The 21,311-nt window shown below is 36.1% G+C and overlaps 1 protein-coding gene across 1 annotated transcript in view; it reads right to left on the bottom strand.

Annotated features, from left to right (window-relative positions):
* Positions 1–461: 461 nt before the first annotated feature.
* LOC145675764 (uncharacterized) overlaps positions 462–21,311 on the bottom strand; it is a 165,558-nt gene continuing 144,708 nt past the window's right edge. The window contains exon 3 of the mRNA XM_081746423.1: positions 462–6,342. Coding sequence (XP_081602549.1) covers positions 6,080–6,342 — 263 coding nt within the window. The 3' untranslated portion in view covers positions 462–6,079. The remainder of the gene's footprint in view (positions 6,343–21,311) is intronic.

The following is a 21,311-nucleotide window of genomic DNA, read 5'->3' on the forward strand; positions in this document are numbered from 1 at the left end:
ATCATTAGTCAAAAAAGCATTTAATATCAACATTAATGTCAATGGAAAATCAATAGAAAACTAGTACTTCCACCACTTATCTCAAAAACCTAAAGAGGAAGATAGCTGAAAATTAGATTAACATAGAACAGACTATGCAAATTCTACATTCAAACAAAGAAATTGTCCTAAATGGATGGAACGTAGTAAAAAAAATAACGAAACACGGCAAAGTCAAGTCAATCGAAAATCAGTGAGAAAAAAATATCGTCCACATATCTTAAAAACAATAATAAGGAGATGGCTAATAGAAAGCTTATTACAAAGGTATAGTGAAGAGCTTAGAAATGATGTATAGCACGTAAGGTAAATAATTACCGGTGACTCTAGACATTTAACTCTTAAAGAAGTGTTTTGAAAGATGTGTTTTGACAGGTGCAGATTTATTGTACGGATCCATACATAAATTCATTGCATATGCATTTCCTTTTTTTTTTTTTTTTTTTTTTTTTTTTTTTTTTTAGTAAATCGACTTTCTCTATTTTAAACAATATTTTTTGAAGTGTGGACTTGCATTGCTCCGTGCAGATTCACTTTAGCAGGAATTCAGTGTACGTCCACGATAAGAATCATTGTGCAAAAGACACTAGCCAACTTGTGCTAGGTGTGCACTAAAAAGCACGAATGCTGTTTTACCCTTGTGTACTACCAAGAACATTATTATACAGGAATTACCATGGTGTCTTCTAGAATCCTATTTAATTATATTCTCTACGCAGAACCATCAAACAGACAACTGTAATTTTTAGTAGGCATCTTTAGCATACACTCGAGATAGAATGCAAGAAAAGACAACTGTAATCTCACTTGTTTAAAAGATGTATCTTGATAAACAAATCTGGGGGCACAAAAGACCCCATGGTAGTACACCAGGGTTAACCAAGTCAGAGCAGGGGCCGTGCAGAGGTACGTCCGTAGGGAGCAGGCGTATCGGCGACGGTGGGTACGTATAAACGAGGATAGCGTAAAACACTATATATGGCATAGAAATACTTACTTCACGTGTTGTATGATATATTTGTATGTTGCTAAGAACGTTATATGCATTATAAAAAACATGTTTTCATTCCTTGCATAGGTTTGTTCTAAAATAACACATTACTAACGTTAATTTCGGAAATATGTGGATCTCTTAACTCTCATACAATTCTATGAACGCGCTTCATGAGTTAGCAGACTGACTCAAGTAGGTACTTCACTTTGTATACCGTGATTAATGGCTACCTCATGGGCGACTTTCAATACTTTATTTCTACGTAGATACCCATTTCACAGATAAGAACACAATATCCGTATGCCGTAAGCGTTGGTTGATCACCGATAGGCAACTAGCAACATCTCACCCAAAATTGGCGACCCCGCAGCCATGATCTGACGAAACGCCAATCAACCACAAAATGATCCCCTCAAAATATGTTAAATCGCCTATATCTGTGATTTGTTTACATTAAGGTGAGTTTAGAAGACACTATTAAAAAAAGAAAAAAGTACGCCGGGGTGGGTGCGAACCACCAACTTCATGATTACTAGGAGCGTGTTCTTCCTACTTCGTCACGGAGGCGTTGAATAAACCTCCCTTGTAGAGGGATAAATTATTGAGGTCTTTTTAATTTGGAAAATAAGAGTGCTCTGTTAAAAGTATATTTGACGATAACTGTTTAAGATCAGATAAAATGCGTTCGCCATGTAATTTTATAACAAAATGACGCGCATCTATTTACTTTATTTCATAGTTCTCCGATATTCACTTTCTAATGATCGGCGGCAGTTGCCATCTAAATTTATACAATTATACGCACTCATTTCAAGATTTTTCACTTCATGATGTAAAGGCATGAGTTACTGCTGATCTCCGGAGCTCACCGTAGGAACAATTCGTCAGGAAAAAATATATAATAATAATTGCATGCAAATGACTGGGATAGTTCGTGTTGGTCCCTTCGCGATTTTCCGCGACGAATCGAAAGAGCGCGGACCAAAATGAAGTCCTCGCTGCTACGCCGACTCTAGATATCTGTTTCGACTCCACGAAACCCTGCCACCAGTGGCACAGTAGCTGCAATCCTTCGACGGATCGCTGTATCGGCGATCGACATTAACCGGCAAGTGGGCCGCTAGGTGTTGGCGACTTTACGGTATTGGGATATTTCGATTATTTACACACTGATCTATTTGGATAATATTACAATTTTGTCCTGTAACTTTTACAAATATATGGATCTGTACAGTAAGTCTACACCTTATTAGATATAGGAAATGTGTATATGAACATTTACAAAAAAAAAAAAAAAAAAAAAAAAAAAAAAAAACTGACAAATTCGGACGCCAGACATTGACTGCAAAATTCTCTTTTATCTAAAGAATATAATATTTAGCTCTACAATTAGTGCTAGAACTCAGAGCATATTTTTGAAATAACCATAAGTTTTATTCGTTGCGGAAAGTTCCACTGCTAATGACTGAGTTCTGGGAAATATTTTCATTCTGGTTTCACAGAAAAACAGATTCAAGTAATCAAATGAAATTACAATAATTGAGTTGGGGAAACAGGCGATGGTCATCGTCGAGCTTTTTTTTAAGTGCTTTTTATACTAGAAAAGTCCTAAAAATGCAATACTATAATTTATCTTAGGTTACGTTTACATCTGATAAGTCTGACATTAAAAAAAAAAATGTGATTAATTGTTAACATCATTACAGAAACTTTTGCTTAACAATCTGTTTAAAGTTGTAGAACGCTACGCTCTGAAAATTCATCTTTCCTTTGTTGTACAGTTTCGGCAAACATTTTTTAATGGGAGCTGCTTCACTAGAAATGACTTAATCATTCTAAATTTGTAAATGATCTATATCTATTTTTTAAAAAACGAAAAGCATGAATTGCTCTAAAACTGTGTGAAGAATATTATCTGAATAGGAAGATGTATAAAATATTCGTATCCGGACGCGATCTTCTTGTTGGTTTTAATGCTCTAAACTTGGTACGCGTTTAGATCAAAGTTTTTCAAGCACAAGGCAGTGCGCGAATTTCTGCTGCAATGTTGAAATCATATTTTCACACATCACGTCGCCTTCTACTTTAGCGTTCCCCTTATCTAATGATTTCATAGCACCATCTAAAAAAAAAAAAAAAAAAAAAAAAAAAAGACGTAACCAAGGGCGCCCATCAGGGGGGAGGGCAAGGTGGGGCGCTCACCCCTAGATGTAATTGTACTTCAGAATATCGAAAATTCAATAGAATTTTTACATTAGTTACAGCAAAATTTGAAACTATTTTTGAAACGTCGCTTATACTTGTCATCCCCCATTGGAAACCACAACATGGGCGCCCTTGGACGTAGCTCTGTTGTGTATGTCTCCCTCATTCTTTCGGTGAAGTGCGTGTGGCAACTTTCAATAACGTTCATTTTCGATCTTTCAAGGAAGATTCCATCGCCCTATGTAATAGTTTTGGCTGCGAAATTTAATTACTAACCCACTAATGAAGGATTTTCAGCATTAAATGTGAAATCCGAGTAGTCGGACCCCTTGTTACTCCGAAATATTAGGTCGTGCACATTTAACTATAACATTTTCAATATCTACATTAACAATATTCATTCACTGAAACAAGCAACTTATTATAGCTATATTTATTATAACTATTATATAGCTATTATGGCTTATTATAACTTATTATAGCTATTATATATATATTTAAAGCTCTTCACCGACTTCACACAAGCAAACCAGTTTTTTTTTTTTTTTTTTTTTTAATGTAATAGTTTTCCGAAATTTTAGTGTAGCCCCCCTGTGCTGTAATGCAATCATAATCACGTTAAAGAATATATGGTTGCCTATAAGCCGTTACTTTGTCGTAATTAAAGGGTAAATTCTTTCCGACAAACCTACACTGAAAAAAAATTGTAGGTGACGTATTTAAAAAATAGGTTACATGCGTAATTCCTATAGTTTTTGGACTTAACATACAGCAGACTTATAACTGAAAACGCATGTTTTATAATACTTTCTGTATAAGTGTTCCATTTATACGTACTTTCTGTATGAAACAATGTAGGCGGTCAGGATCTCACATACAAATGGGCGTATATAACATATAGCTGACGAAGGTAACATAAGTATATGCATGTGATATACGGAAAACTGTTAGATGTCAGACATCCTGCAACGGCATGATGTAACATCTAAGGGCAGTGCCTATGTAGCATACGGATAACGTATGCTGCGTAGTGATTTCTATAGAAAGCAAGAGGATACCGTATATTTGTACAATATAAAGCTGTCCGGAGAACGGATTTTTCTCTGTGTATACTGTTAACATATTCAGAACATAGGGGTCTACATATAAATTACTTGAATTAAGAATCTCCTGCTCTTTTCCAAAATCTGTTAATATAGGAAGTTAGCTTTGCTATGAAGCGTATTTCTTTATTATTATTATTATTATTATTATTATTATTATTATTATTATTATTATTATTATTATTATTATTATTATTATTATTATTATTATTAATACTTAGCAAAGTATGAGCTTTATACACAGGTATGGAAGGCCTAATTTGCGAAAATTCATTCTTCTTGCATCAGATGACAAATCAGAATGGAACTTCTAAGTCTGACTGTAGGAAAACTGTTTTAGTTTTCTTCCATTGTAAAAATATGCATGTAAACTCGATCTTTTCCTTTTATTTGAGGAGGTGAGGACGTAAATATAAGCATAAATGGTAGCCGTTTCACAACAACCACCACATTTTCCCTCAAATATCATTTTTTTAAAATTTAAATCACAGCTTTCAGACTAAAAAATATTTTCATGCAAGCATCTGTTGCGTTCCTTTGCTTGCGATGTGGCTGAATAGCCAATTGAGAAAGTTGTTTGAGTACGAGTCTACGTGGAACGCAATTTTCTGTTGGCTACACATAGAATCACTGCAGCCAAGGGCGCCCATGTTGTGGTTTCCAAGGGGGGGGGGGCAAGAAAAATCGACATTTCAAATATAGTAAGACTATTCATGGCTTTGGATTAATTGTTTTAACAAAAGAGACACTGACCAAAGCTTTTATTTATAATTTAAAATAAAGTAAAATTTTAAGCTTTGGTCAGTGTCTCTTTTGTTAAAAAAAAAATTTCAAATATAGTTTCAAATTTTGCTGTAACTATTCTAAAAAATCTATAGGGTTTTCGATATTCCGGAGTACAATTTCCTCTAAGGGGAGCGAGCGCCCCACCTTGCCCCCCCCCTGATGGGCGCCCTTGCATGCAACGGACGCTTGCATGAAAATCCGCCCTAAATAAGACAGCGTAAGTAACTATATCTTGGTTCAAATATCCTGTAACTTTCTTTCATTTTATTCTTTATCTCTGATACGTGAGGTCCCTCGTTCGATCCCCGGCCAAGTAAGTTTGTGGTGGACAACATCCTCTTTCGTCCCTACTATCATGCCACTAATTCTTCCATTATCATTCACTTGCCTTAATCATTGTCTCCTTTAGCCTAAAGGGTTTTAACGTGAGACATTAAACAAAGATTTCATTTCGAAAGGAAAGTTACTTCCTATTGCCATTATGAGAGGGAAAAAGGAAATCCAAAATTATGAAGCTACTCGCCAATATTTCACAGAAACCGTTATCCTATACCATTCGGAAGTACGCCCGGATACGAAAGTTTTTAAAGCATTTCCTTGTATTGTATCATATAACAGAGAATATGAAAACATATTTCTCTAAACTTGACAACAAGATACACAACAATGATGCAGTGATAACGTTAAGTGCAGTATAGTAGTTGAAATTGTCCTGTTTCTTCAGAAATGAAACATTATTTTCTAAATCACCCCTGCAGAAGTTTTTCTTTTGTAGAAATAAGTCCAATGAATTGTCATCCCGCTATAACACGTAGGGCGAAAAAAACACAAGTCACTTGTTCTTTAATAGTTATTAGTTAATGTACATTTTTTATCACTTGTTCAAATAAACAAAAAGCATTTTTGTTTTCGAAAAAAAATGGTTATGAAAGACGAATATTCTTTTGTAAATTCACTGCAAAGCACTGTAGAGGTGTCGAAGCAATGTCCAGGTACTGGTGACAACAGCTACTGAAAGTACAACAACTGTGGATGGTGTTGATAGACGCATGGCGGAATTTTTGTTGCAGCCACTCTCTTGGCAGCACGAAATGCAAGAGAATTCTTTTTTACTCATATCGCAGTTATCCAATCCAAGCCCTTTGTTGACCATGTCATCCGAGAAGCTGCAGGGTCGCAGGCCACATTCCCGCTTAATGGTGAAACCGTCTTGCACTGCCAAAATAAGAAAATGATATTGAATTAGTTTATAAGGAAAAGTATATATATTTATAATATAATAAAAGTATATGCGTATAATTTATGTACGAAACGTGTCCGGAAAATAAGTACCGTTTTGAAAAAACAATAAAACAGGTTTGGTCAGGCCAAATTTATTTTTACATGAAAGAACTTACCTTAAACTATTTTTTTTTTTTTTTACATAGTTTTCACCAATGTTCAACTTGTCACAGTGGGTGACCAACTTGTGCAAACATTCCTCAACGAAACATTCCGCCAGTGTCCAGGAGTGTGACTATCAACGCAAAACGATACTATGAGATTCTGAGAAAACTTCGGGCGTGCAACCAAAAACAAAAGGAGAGGAATGCTCAGCAAAGGAGTTGCGTTGCTCCATAATAATTCTTGTCCCCACACTCCTGGTGCCACCCAAAATGTTAATTCGACAGTTCAGTTGGGAGTATTTTTATCAACCTCCGTACAGCCCCGACTTTGCGCCATCTACCACTTGTTTCTGCACACCTAAAGGGCGAGTTCGGCAGTAAGTGCTTTAAAAATGAAGACGACGCAAACAACGTGGTGGCGTTGTGGTTGTCTTTACTGACGAGCTGTTTCTTTGAGAGAAGTTTGGACAAGTTGTTCACTCGCTGTGACAAGTGTTTGAACATTGGTGGAAACTATGTCTTAAAATATAGGGTGGCCCAAAAGTAGGTATATACCCCTGCATTGATCAAGTATAACATTCTAGTTTATGAGTTTATTTGCTTCGACTCTTCCGAGCTTAAGATGTAAGTAAAAACACATTAAGAATAAATAATAAAGAACTAAGTCTATCTGATGGATAACAATAAGAAATGATATAAAATGATATACTGTACTGTATACCTACTTTTGGGCCACCCTGTAGTTTAAGGTGTATTCTTTCAAGTAAAAATAAATTTTGCTTGAGCAAATCTTTTTAGTAGGTTTGTTTTTCAAAACGGTACCGGGTACTTACTTTCCAGACGCGCCTTGTATATGTATTAATAAATGTAATCTATATAGCCTAGATTTTGCCAAAGCCTTCGATAGTATGAATCGTAATAGTTCACAAACTCAGTTAAATTTCATTCATAATTTAAAACCATTTTTAAAAATAGTATATCATATATAAAGCTATTGATTGACAAAATATTTACAGTTATCAGGAGTACCTCAAGGATAAAATTTAGGTCCTTATTAATCCTTGTTTGTAAATGATTTACCACATTGCATTAAAAAAAATTACAGGCCCTTCTATTTGCAGATGATTTTAAAGTATACCTATCAGTTAAAATACACAAGGCGGTAATCAGAGAGAATTCGTTAATCAAACTTTAGTCAAATGATTAGTTAGTATTGTATTAGCACTGCAGTAAGGAGTATGTATTTTTTTGATATTCAGGGTCTGCTTGGAGTTCAGCTATTTGATTGGATACGATTAATTAATATAATCACAATACATCAGGTGAGAAAAATAGATGTGGCAACTACAGAAATCTAGACATGCCCATGCATAGTCTATAAAAATGAAGAGCCCGTTTAGTCGAGGCTCTTCTTCCGCAAGGTTACCACCTAGACCCAGATGGCACAGTTCAAGAAGGTTCTACCAAATGGAAAAATTTAACAGATACAGATCTTCCAGAAATTAACAAAAGAGGTTCTCAGAGGCATCTTGCTACACAACCAATTGCAGCGCATTTTCATGAATTTCTCTTAGAGTCAGTTATTGCTCCAGAGGATAAAGCCAGCATTCGTGCTGCCCCATCTCTACATGCTGGGGCATGGTTGAATGCAATACCCTCCCCACCATTAGGTCTTCATATGACTAATGAGGCATTTCGAATTTCTGTCGCCTTAAGATTAGGTGCAGATATTTGTGAGTCACATCGCTGTCCAGCTTGCGGGGATCAAGTTAACCAACGTGGCCTGCATGGCCTTTCATGCATGAAGAGCATGGGTAGACACGCTAGACACCCCTCTGTGAATGATATCATTTTACGAGCCCTTACCACAGCTGGAATTCCATACATGAACCTTCAGGATGTTGTCGTTCAGATGGTAAACGACCTGATGGCATGACATTAGTTCCTTGGTTGAAAGGCAAATCACTAGTATGGGACTTTACGTGTTCAGATACATTTGCCCATTTAAGTCTCCCTTTAGCTGTTATGAATGCTGGAGCTGTTGCTAGTCATAGAGAAGTAGAAAAGCAAAGGAAATATAACAACCTCCTTGATAAATTTATTTTTGCTCCAATTGCCATCGAGACTAGTGGTGCTTAGGGATCTGCAAGCCTTGATTTTGTTAGAGAAGTAGGCAGACCCATTTCTATCGTTACTGAAGATATTCGTTCAACATTTTTCCTAATTCAACGCATATCTATTGCTATTTAACGTGGCAACGTGACTTCGGTTCTTGGCACCTTACCACATGGAAAAGAACTAGATTAGGTGTTTCTTCTCTAACACAAAGGACAACACTAAACATTTACGCAACTGGACGACATGCTATACAAATAAGATGTAATATCATTGGATGGCGTAGAAAAGCAGATAGTAACACTAGATATGATGCGTTGATAGGTGGTTTCCTACCCCTTCCTTTGGTTTGACTATCGAAATATATTTCCTGTTGACTTAATTATCTTTTCGCAATTATTTCATAAATTTATTTAATGCAATTGTTACAATTTTATTCAAATTATTATATTTTTATGTTATTCTGTTAGCAATTATTGTTCCATTCCTCATTTATGCTGTTGTTATTTTATTTGAATGTTGAATAATTTTGAATTGTGATAAAAAAAATGAAAATATATCAAATACGAAATTCGAAATGTTTTCTTTGTGGTTTGACATCACAACAACTTATAAATAGTTACGGAATCGAAGTATAATTAACGTATTCATTTCTAAGGGATGTATTTATGACCGGAATAAGTAGAAGTCAATTAATATTAGCGACAATAGAAGGATTATGTTGTAATTATAAGAGAAGATAATTTATCGATCAGTTGTATGTATCCCTCAGAAAGCTTTCAATTTTCTACTCATTTCTTACTGTTCACTTTAAGAAACAATTCTGCTATTGTAGAGGACTTTGCTTAATATCTGCCTCATGGTTAACTCACCCGATGAGGTGAAAGTAAATCAAGAAAGGAAGCCAGGTAATTAATTGCCTTTGTATTTGTTATACGGGGAAGATGTTGGGATATAAGTGCTATATCATACACTTTAGCCAATATACACTAACCTAACCTTAACAGTATTCTCATAATGTACGTTTATATTGGCTAGACCACGATAACTTCTGCTCTAAATTAGTTAGTCACATGTGATTAACTTAGTCAAGTACTACATGCTTATCATAGATTCTGAATAGACTTCTGATAAACATAAGTTAATCAAACTTTTAGTATGGCGCTAATCACACTTCGATACAAATCTACATAAGATTCATTATGTTTGTAAAATGCGTTAAGAGCCCTCAAAATAGTACAGTAATGCAGTGATACAGAACCAATCCTTGGTACTAATACAGTAAAACCTCTCAATAACGGACATCGGTGCAACATGATTATATGCCCATAAATGAAAGGTCTCCGTTACAGAGAGGTTACTTACATTTAGATTACTCACAGATCATGTGGTAATTGAATGCAGTGTAGACTACATTAGATACAATAGTTAGAAATGTAAATATAGGATAATATCGAAATGTTGCATTCGGTGTTCGAATTCGTAAGAAAATAAGAGGAAAATTTCGTTCTAAAGAAACAAAGGAATTGTTGGTTGGCGCGTTAGTGTAGGTGTGTATTACAAATTATGGCTCGTTCGGTGAACAAGGAAATCAAGTCTACTTTTGGTCATTTCGGACACATTTTATCTTTAAGATCTGTATCTGAAGCTCCTTTCACACCTGAAAAGATTCATGTTCAGATATGTAAATAACTTTTCGAATACATTATTAACTTTTTCGCGTTTGTAAGTGTATCGTACGAACTTCATATATATATTCTCTCACAGATGCTGCGCTGGCTCAGGGATACAGCGTTCACCTCTGCTGCATGGGAGTCTCAGATACAATCCAAGCTCGCGCCAAGTGGACTTTGTGGATAACAAACACCGTGTGCGCGGGATTCCTCGGGATTCTACTGTTTCTTTCCACTCTCTTCATACCACTATTTCATTCATTGCCATGATTACTGTCTTCTTTAACCTACACGATAAACGTGTGACGTAGTAAAGCTAAAGGATTGCATTTCATTTTTTTTTCTTTTGCTCACAATGCTGATAATTAAATTTAATTTCCTTGTGCTCTGAACGCCCCGTACAATATTTGTTTGATAATTTTCTCGTAATGCGTTATTTATACTTAATAACATAATATATGTGTGTATCTCTCTTATCAGTTATTCGTATAGAAATGAGTGATTGTATAAAAGCTGAAGACGGCGTGATCATGGGAACGGTGAAGGAAAAAAGTAAAAACACCCACCACCATGGGCGGCGATTAGGGGGGAAAGAGGGGGCAAGTTGCACCTACACTTTTTTGAAGTGACCCCTTAATATATATAGTTTCATTTGGAAATGTGGTTTTTGTATGTATTACTGATTCATAGGAAAAAATGGTGCCATATGATATTTGTCGTTGCGTGAGTAGGTGGTTATTTGTCTTCCGGTGGAGTTAAGAAAGCTACAGGAATTGCATTTTAATCGCAATTCAAAGAAATTAATATTGCAATTGCGTATTTTTTGAAATGTCGTACCATATGCTTGTAGTATTTTATGTCTTTCTTTTTCTAAGAGTACTAACATACAATTAATTGCATGTGTGGAATTAAAAATATAAGTTGTTCATTAATCCTCAGTTTTAATGTAACTTCTATTAAACAAGCCTCATTATTCATTACTATGATTAATATTATCCTTTCTATTTATTTGTTTTGCAAATTTGTTATTAAATAATCTGATCACGCAATTTTTTAGAAAGAATTTTAAGATGTTCATGAGCAAGGAATCAAGTCTCTTCTTACACTTTCATTGTTTAAGAGTACAAAGGGCTACTTGCGTTACTGTTTTCAATTTACTTAATAAAACATGAAATACGATATACGGTATTTTAACTGAAAAAGTTAGTAATCCTATTAGTTATACAATCTTTTGTCTAATAAAGTGTTAGAAACAACTAGGAATACTAACAATGATACACAAATATTCAGATCATGTATTGCCCCCCCCCCCCACTTTTAACGTCCAATCGCCGCCACTGCCCACCACACACACACATACACAGAGAGAGAGAGAGAGAGAGAGAGAGAGTGAGAGTGAGAAAAAGACAGACAGACAGAAAGACAGAGAGAGAAAGGTCAGCTGCAACAGTTTGCAATAAAACCCGGATAAAATTCATTTGTTAATTAAGCTATGGTAACAGTTGAAAATCAATACCTGAAATGTCTCTGCGTGTGGCAAAATTTCTCTGGAATAATGTACAGCATATGTATACAAGACCACACATTGACAAGCAAATTAAATCGTTTTGCTTTCCCTGGCCTGTTTAAATAAGTGAGAATCGAATATCGGTCTCTAATTTTGCTAATTACTTTAGAATATCACCTCAAACACACACACACACACACACACACACACATATATATATATATATATATATATATATATATATATATATATATATATATATATATATATATATATATATATATATATATATATATATATATATATATATATATATATATATAATTCGAATGGATTTGATAGAGTTAATTATAGTTGAAGCAATTATCTATTAGATTGATTAGAGTTCAACATTCCTGCCTGCAGTAGGATTACATTAAGCGGAGGCGTAGAACTACAGCTCAACTGGGTTTCGATTCAGATAAGCCCCCATCACGAATCGAACCCGCCTTTCCTGCGCCAAAGACACGTTCTCTTACTATATGGCAACGAACGAGTTCTTGAAATTGTTGTCAAAAAGATGCAATGACCTCAAATATGTATGTTAGATCCTATATTTTTCTTCAGGTTTTAAGGTACTGTTTTGCTTGTTTGAACACTATCTAGGGATCAAGCTAGTTTCGAAACCAGGTCCCTAAGAGTAGCGAAGATTTTTCTCTTTGTGGAGGGATAAGTTGAGTTCACTTTACATACAGAATCGAGACGCAAGAACGAATTCTTGAAAAATCGAATCGAGACGAGACCAAGGCCGGCTCTACCATAGGTCCAAAATGTGCATTTCCACGGGGCGGCAAAAACTGCCATAAATATACTATTTAAAATAAATATTTCTGGTTGGAAACAGACTTCATGATAATGGTATTTAAATTTACTAAGCTGACCTATTTGAATACTACGTTCATAAATCATGTTTAGGTCGCATTAGTTTAAAGTCACATGGGCAGTGCTAAAGCAAATGAATTGCTTGATTGTTGTCAAATATAAGAACTTAATTCTTACACAGTAGCAAACACCTGTTCCATTTAGTTAGTTATAGTTTTGAAACAAAAACTAGTCTTATCTTTTGTCACAAGCAAGTTCCTTATCATTGAAAGTTGAAACAAGTTTTTTTTTTTTTTTTAAATTACAGATGTAGAAGGAAAATCAAGAAACAAAGGTAAAAGAGCTAGTTGCACTGGAATTGAAAGCTAATATATTGAGATTGAAATTTGATATTGAATTCTATAAAAAGAATTGCCACCTTTCCTATGTAGGTGTGTCTGCTTCATCTTTGACTAACATAATAAATTATTATTTAAAGAAAATAATATATAATGAGGTTGTATTTGTAGTGTTTAGGCCTTTCTGAGTGCGAGTGCTCTTTCCCTCCCCTTTGTTGTTTATGATGGGGTAGCACACTTAAAATCGTGGCTTTTAAGATTTGTTCTTTCTGGAGAAAGGAGGGACGGTAAATGATGTCATTCCACGGGGCGGCAAATTGCGTAGGGTCGCCCTTGGACGAGACTTCTACAAAATTTCCTAGAGGAGACGAGAAAAACTTATTTATTCTCTAGTCTCGTCTCATAGACAGTATGCTTGATAGAGTGAAACCTAGAATTTAAAAGGAGAATCTGAAGCATTGTAGTGAGTTCGATGTTATCCCATCGATAATTAAACTCAAAACACACATGCACTAAAGGTACTTATGTACTCTAACAATTAGACCAGGGTGCTCATTCACTGACTGTGAGTTACTTGTACGTACAATATTGAATAAACCTGGTTGACAGTTGACAGTGAAAAGGATTACGCGCCTGAAGTTTGATTTCTGTCCGGTAGGTGCCAGCCACTGGATGGATGCTTGCTGCCATCTAACGGCGAGATGTTTAACTTTTACCACCTTTGTTTCAAAATAGATAATGAGATATGGATACCCACTGTTAAAGTCACCGTTACCCGTTAATAAAATGAACAGATTTGACTCCATTAACAAAATCAATAGAGATAATCGCTCAAGCTATTTATTGTAAGTAACAAAATTTTAAAGATCCCTTACATTCATGAGATACGGCCTACAGATAACTACTGTTAAAGTAACCGTTATCCATTAATAGAAGCATATTCCGTTAAAGTCACCGTTACCCATTAATAAAGTTAACAGATTGACTCCATTAATGATCCCGGCTGACATAATCGCTTTAACTATTTATTGCAAAAACAAAATACGAAAATTCTATTTTGTTTTTGTCTGGGGAAACGGCTGAACTTGCCACTATTACCCGTTAAGGTATTAACGGATTGATTCCATTAACGAACTCGGCCGAGATAACCGCTCTAGCTGAAGATGTTAACGGATTGACTCCATTAACGAACTCGGCCGTGATAATCGCTCTAGCTGAAGATGTTAACGGATTAAATCCATTAATGAACTCGGTCGAGATAATCGTTCTAGCTGAAGATGGTAATGGATTAAATCCATTAACGAACTCGGCCGAGATAATCGCTCTAGCTGAAGATGGTAATGGATTAAATCCATTAACGAACTCGGCCGAGATAATCGCTCTAGCTGAAGATGGTAATGGATTAAATCCATTAACGAACTCGGCCGTGATAATCGCTCTAGCTGAAGATGTAAACGGATTAAATCCATTAATGAACTCGGTCGAGATAATCGTTCTAGCTGAAGATGGTAATGGATTAAATCCATTAACGAACTCGGCCGTGATAATCGCTCTAGCTGAAGATGGTAATGGATTAAATCCATTAACGAACTCGGCCGAGATAATCGCTCTAGTTGAAGATGGTAATGGATTAAATCGATTAACGAACTCGGCCGAGATAATCGCTCTAGCTGAAGATGTTAACGGATTGAATCAATTAACGAATCCTTCTGGCGAGATAATTGCTCTAGCTATCTATTACAATAAACAGAATTCAAGAGTTGTACTGAGGAGTAACGGTAAACTTATGCCACCGTTATCCGTTAATGTATTAACCGATTCACTCCATTAACTAAATCAGTCGATATAATCGCTCTACCTATCTAATGCTAGAAACAGAATTAAACAATTTGCTTTCGTCCAAGAGTTATTGTGTTAGGAGTAATGGACAAACATAAGTCACCGTTACTGATTGACTCCATTAACAAATTTAGTAAAAATAATTGCTCAAACTATCTATTGCAAAAACAAAATTCAAATATTCACTTTTGATCAAAAGTTGCCATGTGGAGTAACGCTTATATCGCCGTTATCTGTTAATATATTAACGGATGCACTTCATTAACAAAATTACCGAGTTAGTCGTCTGTTCAAGCGTTATCATATAAAGTAACGGACGAACATACACTCTTGTCGAAAATTATTGTCGCATGTCTATAAATATGTTGTTGTAGGAATATAATTTGATAACGAATTCGCCCCATATTTCTTATAATGTTAGTATGTGTATAATCGGCAAATTTCATGTCAAAACAGCAGTAAATAAGAACAATAAAACGAAAACAAAACTTTCTTGTCCATTTAGCAACATTTTGTTTTACTCATTCTAATTTTCATGTTTATAATTTTTTCCTATGAAGTACCACAAACATATATTTCCCGATTATACACATAGTATCAGTATTAAAAGTACCCTGCAAAATCATTATCAAATTATATTCTTACAAGAAGACAGTTATAGATATCCGACAATCATTTTGGACATGAGTGTACATATCAATATTACAATATTGTAAATCCTTCTTGCTTGTGTTATAAAGACAGCTCTACAACAATCATATAATTGCTTTGCCTCACGTGTGATACATCGGAAGAATTCGGTACGATTCGTGTAGCTGCCTTCCGAACGCACGTTTGAGAAAACATAAAACAGTAGAAGTGCAACAACAGTGTTGCCAAATTTAGAAGACATGGCGAACGAGCGACAGAGAAACAGCACTTAAAGAACTATAACACCAACACTAACAATTATTCGAAATAAACAGTAACAATAACAATAGTAAAATATACAGGGTGGTCCGGAAGTGGGCGTATCCTTAATTGGTGTTTTCTGACGGTTTTAGGTTTTACCCACATTTGTTTGGTAACATTGCTTGGCATTGTCTGTCAACATTGCTGTCTATGTTCATTTGTTTTCTACTGTTTTCTACTTGCTCGTCTCGAAACTCGAAGCAAATTCGAGTCGAGTCAAAGGTAATACTCTCGAGTCGAGTTCCGAGCCGAGTCACTGTTTTAAGGTGAGGTTTCGAGTCGAGTCGAGTTTTATAAATGGCTCACTCGTTTAGCTCGTTCTGAAGTCATTGCCTGATTAGACTAGAAAGCGAAAGCTATGAGAAAAAAAGAAGAAGCGGAAGCCCGGTTCATCTGAGCAAACAGCTCGAGCCGGCTCGGTTGAGATGAGGCACCGACTTGGCTCAGGTGAGCCATCGGCTAGAGCCGGCTCGGTTGGGGTGAGCCATCAGCTCGGTTGTTTCGGCTCGAGTCGGCTCGGTTGGGTGAGCTGTTGGCTCAGATCAATAGTGTAGGATACTTGAAGAATACTTGAAACTACACACAGAATTTAGCTCGTTTTGGCTCGACTCGACTCGAAACTCGAGTCAAATTCGAGTCGAGTTCCGAGTCGAGCTGGAGGAAAATTTTTGAGCCGAGTTCTCGAGTAGAGCTCAAATATGTCTGTTTCGAGTCGAGTCGAGTTTCAATGAAAACTCGCTCGAACTCGCCGGTGCCCATCCCTACTACTTGTTAACAGTTATTACCCGAATCAGACGTTTCCTGTCCGCTGGATTGGAAGAGTTTGTGCATCTTCACCAGCTCCCTTTGCCTGGCTTCCAAGAAGTCCCGATCTGACGACACCAGACAATGCTCTCTGGGGTTTCATAAAGCAACAAGTAAGAAACACTCGATATCTCACAACGCAGGAATTACGAGCAGCTGTGGAACACGCCTTCACCCTCGTGACTCCGGAGGATCTCCGCAAAACATCTGCGAGAAATTGGCGCAGAATTCAACTGTTTTACGACATGGATGGTGATCATATCGATGTTTATGGTTCTTAAGATTCTTAAGGCTTCAAGGTAACTGTGTACAGACATTCTACCATAACTAGCACTATACTGTTGAAACTAAAGGGAGGGGGCACGGACACTTACGGACCATCCTGCACAATAAGAATAAACAAAACGAAAAATAAACAATCCGGCAACACTGTGTCCTCAGCAAATTTTCTCCGTATAGCGCGAGGGGCAACACTAGCAAAATTTCATCGATGAGGGTTGACGACCGGGACACACCCTCGCGTTCTATTGGGCAATGAAATTGGTGGATTTAAGTCAAGCTTTACGACTCCTTGCGATGTTTATAATAAATGTATGTTGAGAATTGGTTGGGGTGATACATATAAAAATGGATATAGTCTGTGTCATTAGTTGATTGACGTATCAATATGGACATCAATTCCAAGGCTATTTGTTCCAGTCATGAAAATGCAATGGCTGAAACTTTTTCATTTAATTCAGCAAACTCAAATTAGTACAAGAAATGCATTTAGAAAAATGTATTCAAGTGTAAGCAGTGTTCATAGTTGGAGGCAAGTTTCCCTAGTCTAGGGAAATTTCGTAGCAAAAAGGAATATTTTTTGGATAAAACTTGAAAATTCAGGATTATTCTCGCGCTGACTGTGTAACGATATTGTCGTATCAACTTTTAAATCAACCCTCGTATTTTCCAACGTCAGTTCTTAGAAACAATGCGTAGCCGGCAGAATTCGCAGACGACCGTAACATTGGAATTTTTTTTTTTACCCAAAAGGTGCCTCATTCTTCAAGACAGCTCTGCATCTCCCGTCAGGCCTAATTTGGCAAGGAATTTGTTTGTCTCCTCACTGACACTCACGCAGAATAGACTTCAAGCAACTGCCCTGAATTGTACGTGATAATGTGACTTTTGTCCATAATTATCAATTTTTTACATTAATGGGTGCATCAATATTTTCAATGTGTTTTCAATTGGAAGATAATTAATTCATTATCCTTTATTATTGGAACAGTGAAGTGAAAAATAAACATTTTATATGAACTATATTTTGTTCTTGTAGTGTATTCCTGCGCTGGATAACAGGCAAGAAAGTGAAGCTAATAACAGGCGTGGGGGAGTGCTCTCCAAAACCTCTCGGCAACAAAACGTAATGCAACCGCACTCCCAAAGGATTTTAGCAACTTGCACAAATGAAATCCAAAATGAATAAATATTTTTATGAAAGTTATTTTAACGAAAATTCTAGTGTTGGAAAATATTAAGCAAACATGGTATTAGTGGTACGATAAAAATCCAGAGTGCTTCTAAAAATCTCGTCGCGTCAACATGTGAGGACTACGCACTCTCAACAAACTTTATCATCCAACCTAGCTGAAGTTTAAAATAAGAAAAGTATAATCAGAATTTATGCTACGAGGATCCTGATCCTGGAAGATATTAAGATAATCGTATTTGTGTCACGATGGAAATGAAGTGTTTCTGAAGTGAACTCCACAATCACCATGAAACTTACCACAGTCGTACGGTCGTGAAATTCATATATTTATCGGTATCGTCCCGTGTTCGTCCGAAAGAATTTCATTGGGCCACTCATTACATTTGATATGTTGGTTACAATACTTAAGTACTATTGTGGTGTTATACATGCATATACGTTTTATGTTCGTGAAAGTTAAAATATTAAATATAAAATATTTTGTGGATAATCCATTTTATTAATTATGAAGTAATCTCCAAAAATATCACAATGTGCGATAATTAGTGATGTGTCTCTTTTTAGTCGGTGAAAGAAAAGCATCATTTCAAATATGTGTATAATTTAAACCAGGATTAGAGTCCAGGTAAAATATCTTAAAAGTAGTGTAATGCAAATATTTATTTTATCTCTCGATAACCATCTGGCGTTAATTATGCGCATCGTTACCGCTCCGAGCTCTCTTTTGCAGGTGTTGATAAGTTTGCATCATGCATGACTAGACAGTGACGGTGGGTACACAGCGTATATTCTCAATCTTTCAAAACGCCCGAACCTAAGGACCGTAAGAGTGGATTTCTTTCGTCATTACTGGTATTTCAGTTCATTAGCCTTCAGTAATTAATTTTATAAGCTCTTCGAACTAAATGATGTTATAACTTGGGTTTTCTCCCCCAGTGACATACTATGTTCGAATTCCGATAATGTAATATTTGGCTTTGTTACCTGAAACTATTGAATAGCAACTATCGAATCGCTATATTTATATATGGCCTTTACCTCACAGGGACAAATAAGCTTCGAACCCTGTACCACTCATAACTGATTCACCAATATAAAGCTTTAAATTTTTCTTTGAACTTCAGAAATAATCCAATTCAATAGCAATAGTGTGTATGTGCATGTTTGTTCAATGTAGCATAATTTGCATCCATTATTTATGTATTTGTGTGTATTTTTTTGTAAAAAAAAAAGTAAAGGAAAAAACTAAAAAAAAAGCAAAAAGGAAATCAATAAAACAAATGTCGTTGCGTTGCACTTTAATATAGCTAAATTAATCGTTATACATAATTACTGATGGCACTCAACAAACTAGGGAAAATCTGGTAAGAGAAGAGAAAATTTTGTGTCAGTTGAGGGAAATTTTCTTAATGAAATCTACAAACACTGAGTGTGAGCACTTTTCTCATTGCCATGAACATTCTTTGTCTTAAATAATTGAATATAGTGAAATACTACCTACCACTTGATTCAACGGCCCGATTTGTGGGCCTGAGCCGCTCCACGCCATCTGTTAGCTATTGGTAGAAATACGTCCAGTCTAGCAACGAAAACACGTGGTCAGCACGTCGTGTCGCCCTATCGCTAACCAGCGTATTGGGAGCTTTCTAGACCTAGTGACCGTCACGTCTTTTATTCACGACGCTGGGTAGACGCCGAAAATTGGGAAAGCACCAGCCGGGAATCGAACCCAGGACCACGCGGACATGAATCCAAAACTTTAACCCCCCCAGACTACAGTGTCCCTACAAATATCGTGAAATATAAAGTGGAAAACACATAACTACAGCCCTCCCTTAAATTTTTTGATTTATTTTCAAGCTTACAGAAATCTTTTGTTTCCTATATTAGGTCCTTTTCCTCAGGAGAAAATTACCTAAAAGAAATCCTGAAACTAAGGGACCCTTTAGGGCTTCAAAAACTTAATTCGAAACTTCCGTACGAACGAAGAGAGTTTGTTGGAGCCGTAACATCATATAAAGTAACTTCTGGATAAAGTCTTTGTACATTTGACCTTTCTTCCAGCCGGTGTCTTTTGTGTCCCAGATGGGACAAAGAGGAAGCTAGAAATTGGAGACTTTTCTCTTTTTCTCTTTAAAGATTTTTTCTGGTTAAGAAAAAACTAAGTAAGAAATAAAATAAAAAACAGTGGTTGGAACTTTTATATCTAGAAGCAACGTAAATCCTTACGAAGTAAATGCAACCCTCTAGGTCAACATTATTCAATTCTGTGAGACTAAGACGTTTTTAAAAAATTGAGTGTGTCAGAAAAAACAACAACAAAGAAGGAAGAAATCAAAAGAGATAAAAAAAATAAAAAACATTTTCTTTCAAAATATCTGAAACGAAATCTTTCTCACATCTTTGAAACACATTGATGCCTGTGTAAGGCCTCACAGTTACATTTGAACCAGCTGGTTTTACAGTTTGTTTAACCTCAAACTGTCTCAGATACAGGGGCGGATCCAGGATGGACTTCTGATGGGGGGGCGGTAGGTTGTAATACTGCTACTTACAACTACTTTTAAGAGCCCCAAACTCTGGGATGGGTTTTATTTATATATAAAAATAAGAACGTTTACTTTTCTGGGGGGGGGCATTGCCCCGATCGCCCCTGTTCAAATGCAGCCAGTGGCGGCTCCCAAGAGTGGTGAAGACAGTAGAGAAGATCACGCAAATTACGTGTATGTATGGGATATAGTTTACCACTGTTACCCGCTAATGGATATACTACATTAGCGAACGTCTCCAAGATAATTGCTCTCTAGCAATCTACTGTAAAAAGCAGAATTCAGAAATTCTCTTACATCCATGGGATATAGGCTATACATACCAAACGTTATCCGTTAATACCTTAACGGATTAACGAATTCGGCTCACAATACAGGTTTTTAAAAAAAATCGCTTACAACTATAAGATATGGGCCTGTAGAAAGCCACTGTAAAAATCGCCGTTACCCGTTAATACAAGCTGGTTAGATCATGGGCGTTGTTAGCAGGGGTGTCGGGGAGGACGCGTCCCCCCAGATTCTAGTCAAATATATTTAAAGAAACTACTATTTTGTATATATAACAATACTTTTCAAAGCGATTCGAGCCAAGCTCTTCTTTCATTGACTTAGGTATTCAATTAACGGAATACTTCTCCGAATGCCTAACCAAATTTGACATATTGTAGTTCTTAATCAAATTTAACAT

This window comes from Thermobia domestica, chromosome 18 (assembly GCF_964235325.1).
Source record: "Thermobia domestica chromosome 18, izTheDome1.hap1.1, whole genome shotgun sequence".
Lineage (NCBI taxonomy): Eukaryota > Metazoa > Arthropoda > Insecta > Zygentoma > Lepismatidae > Thermobia > Thermobia domestica.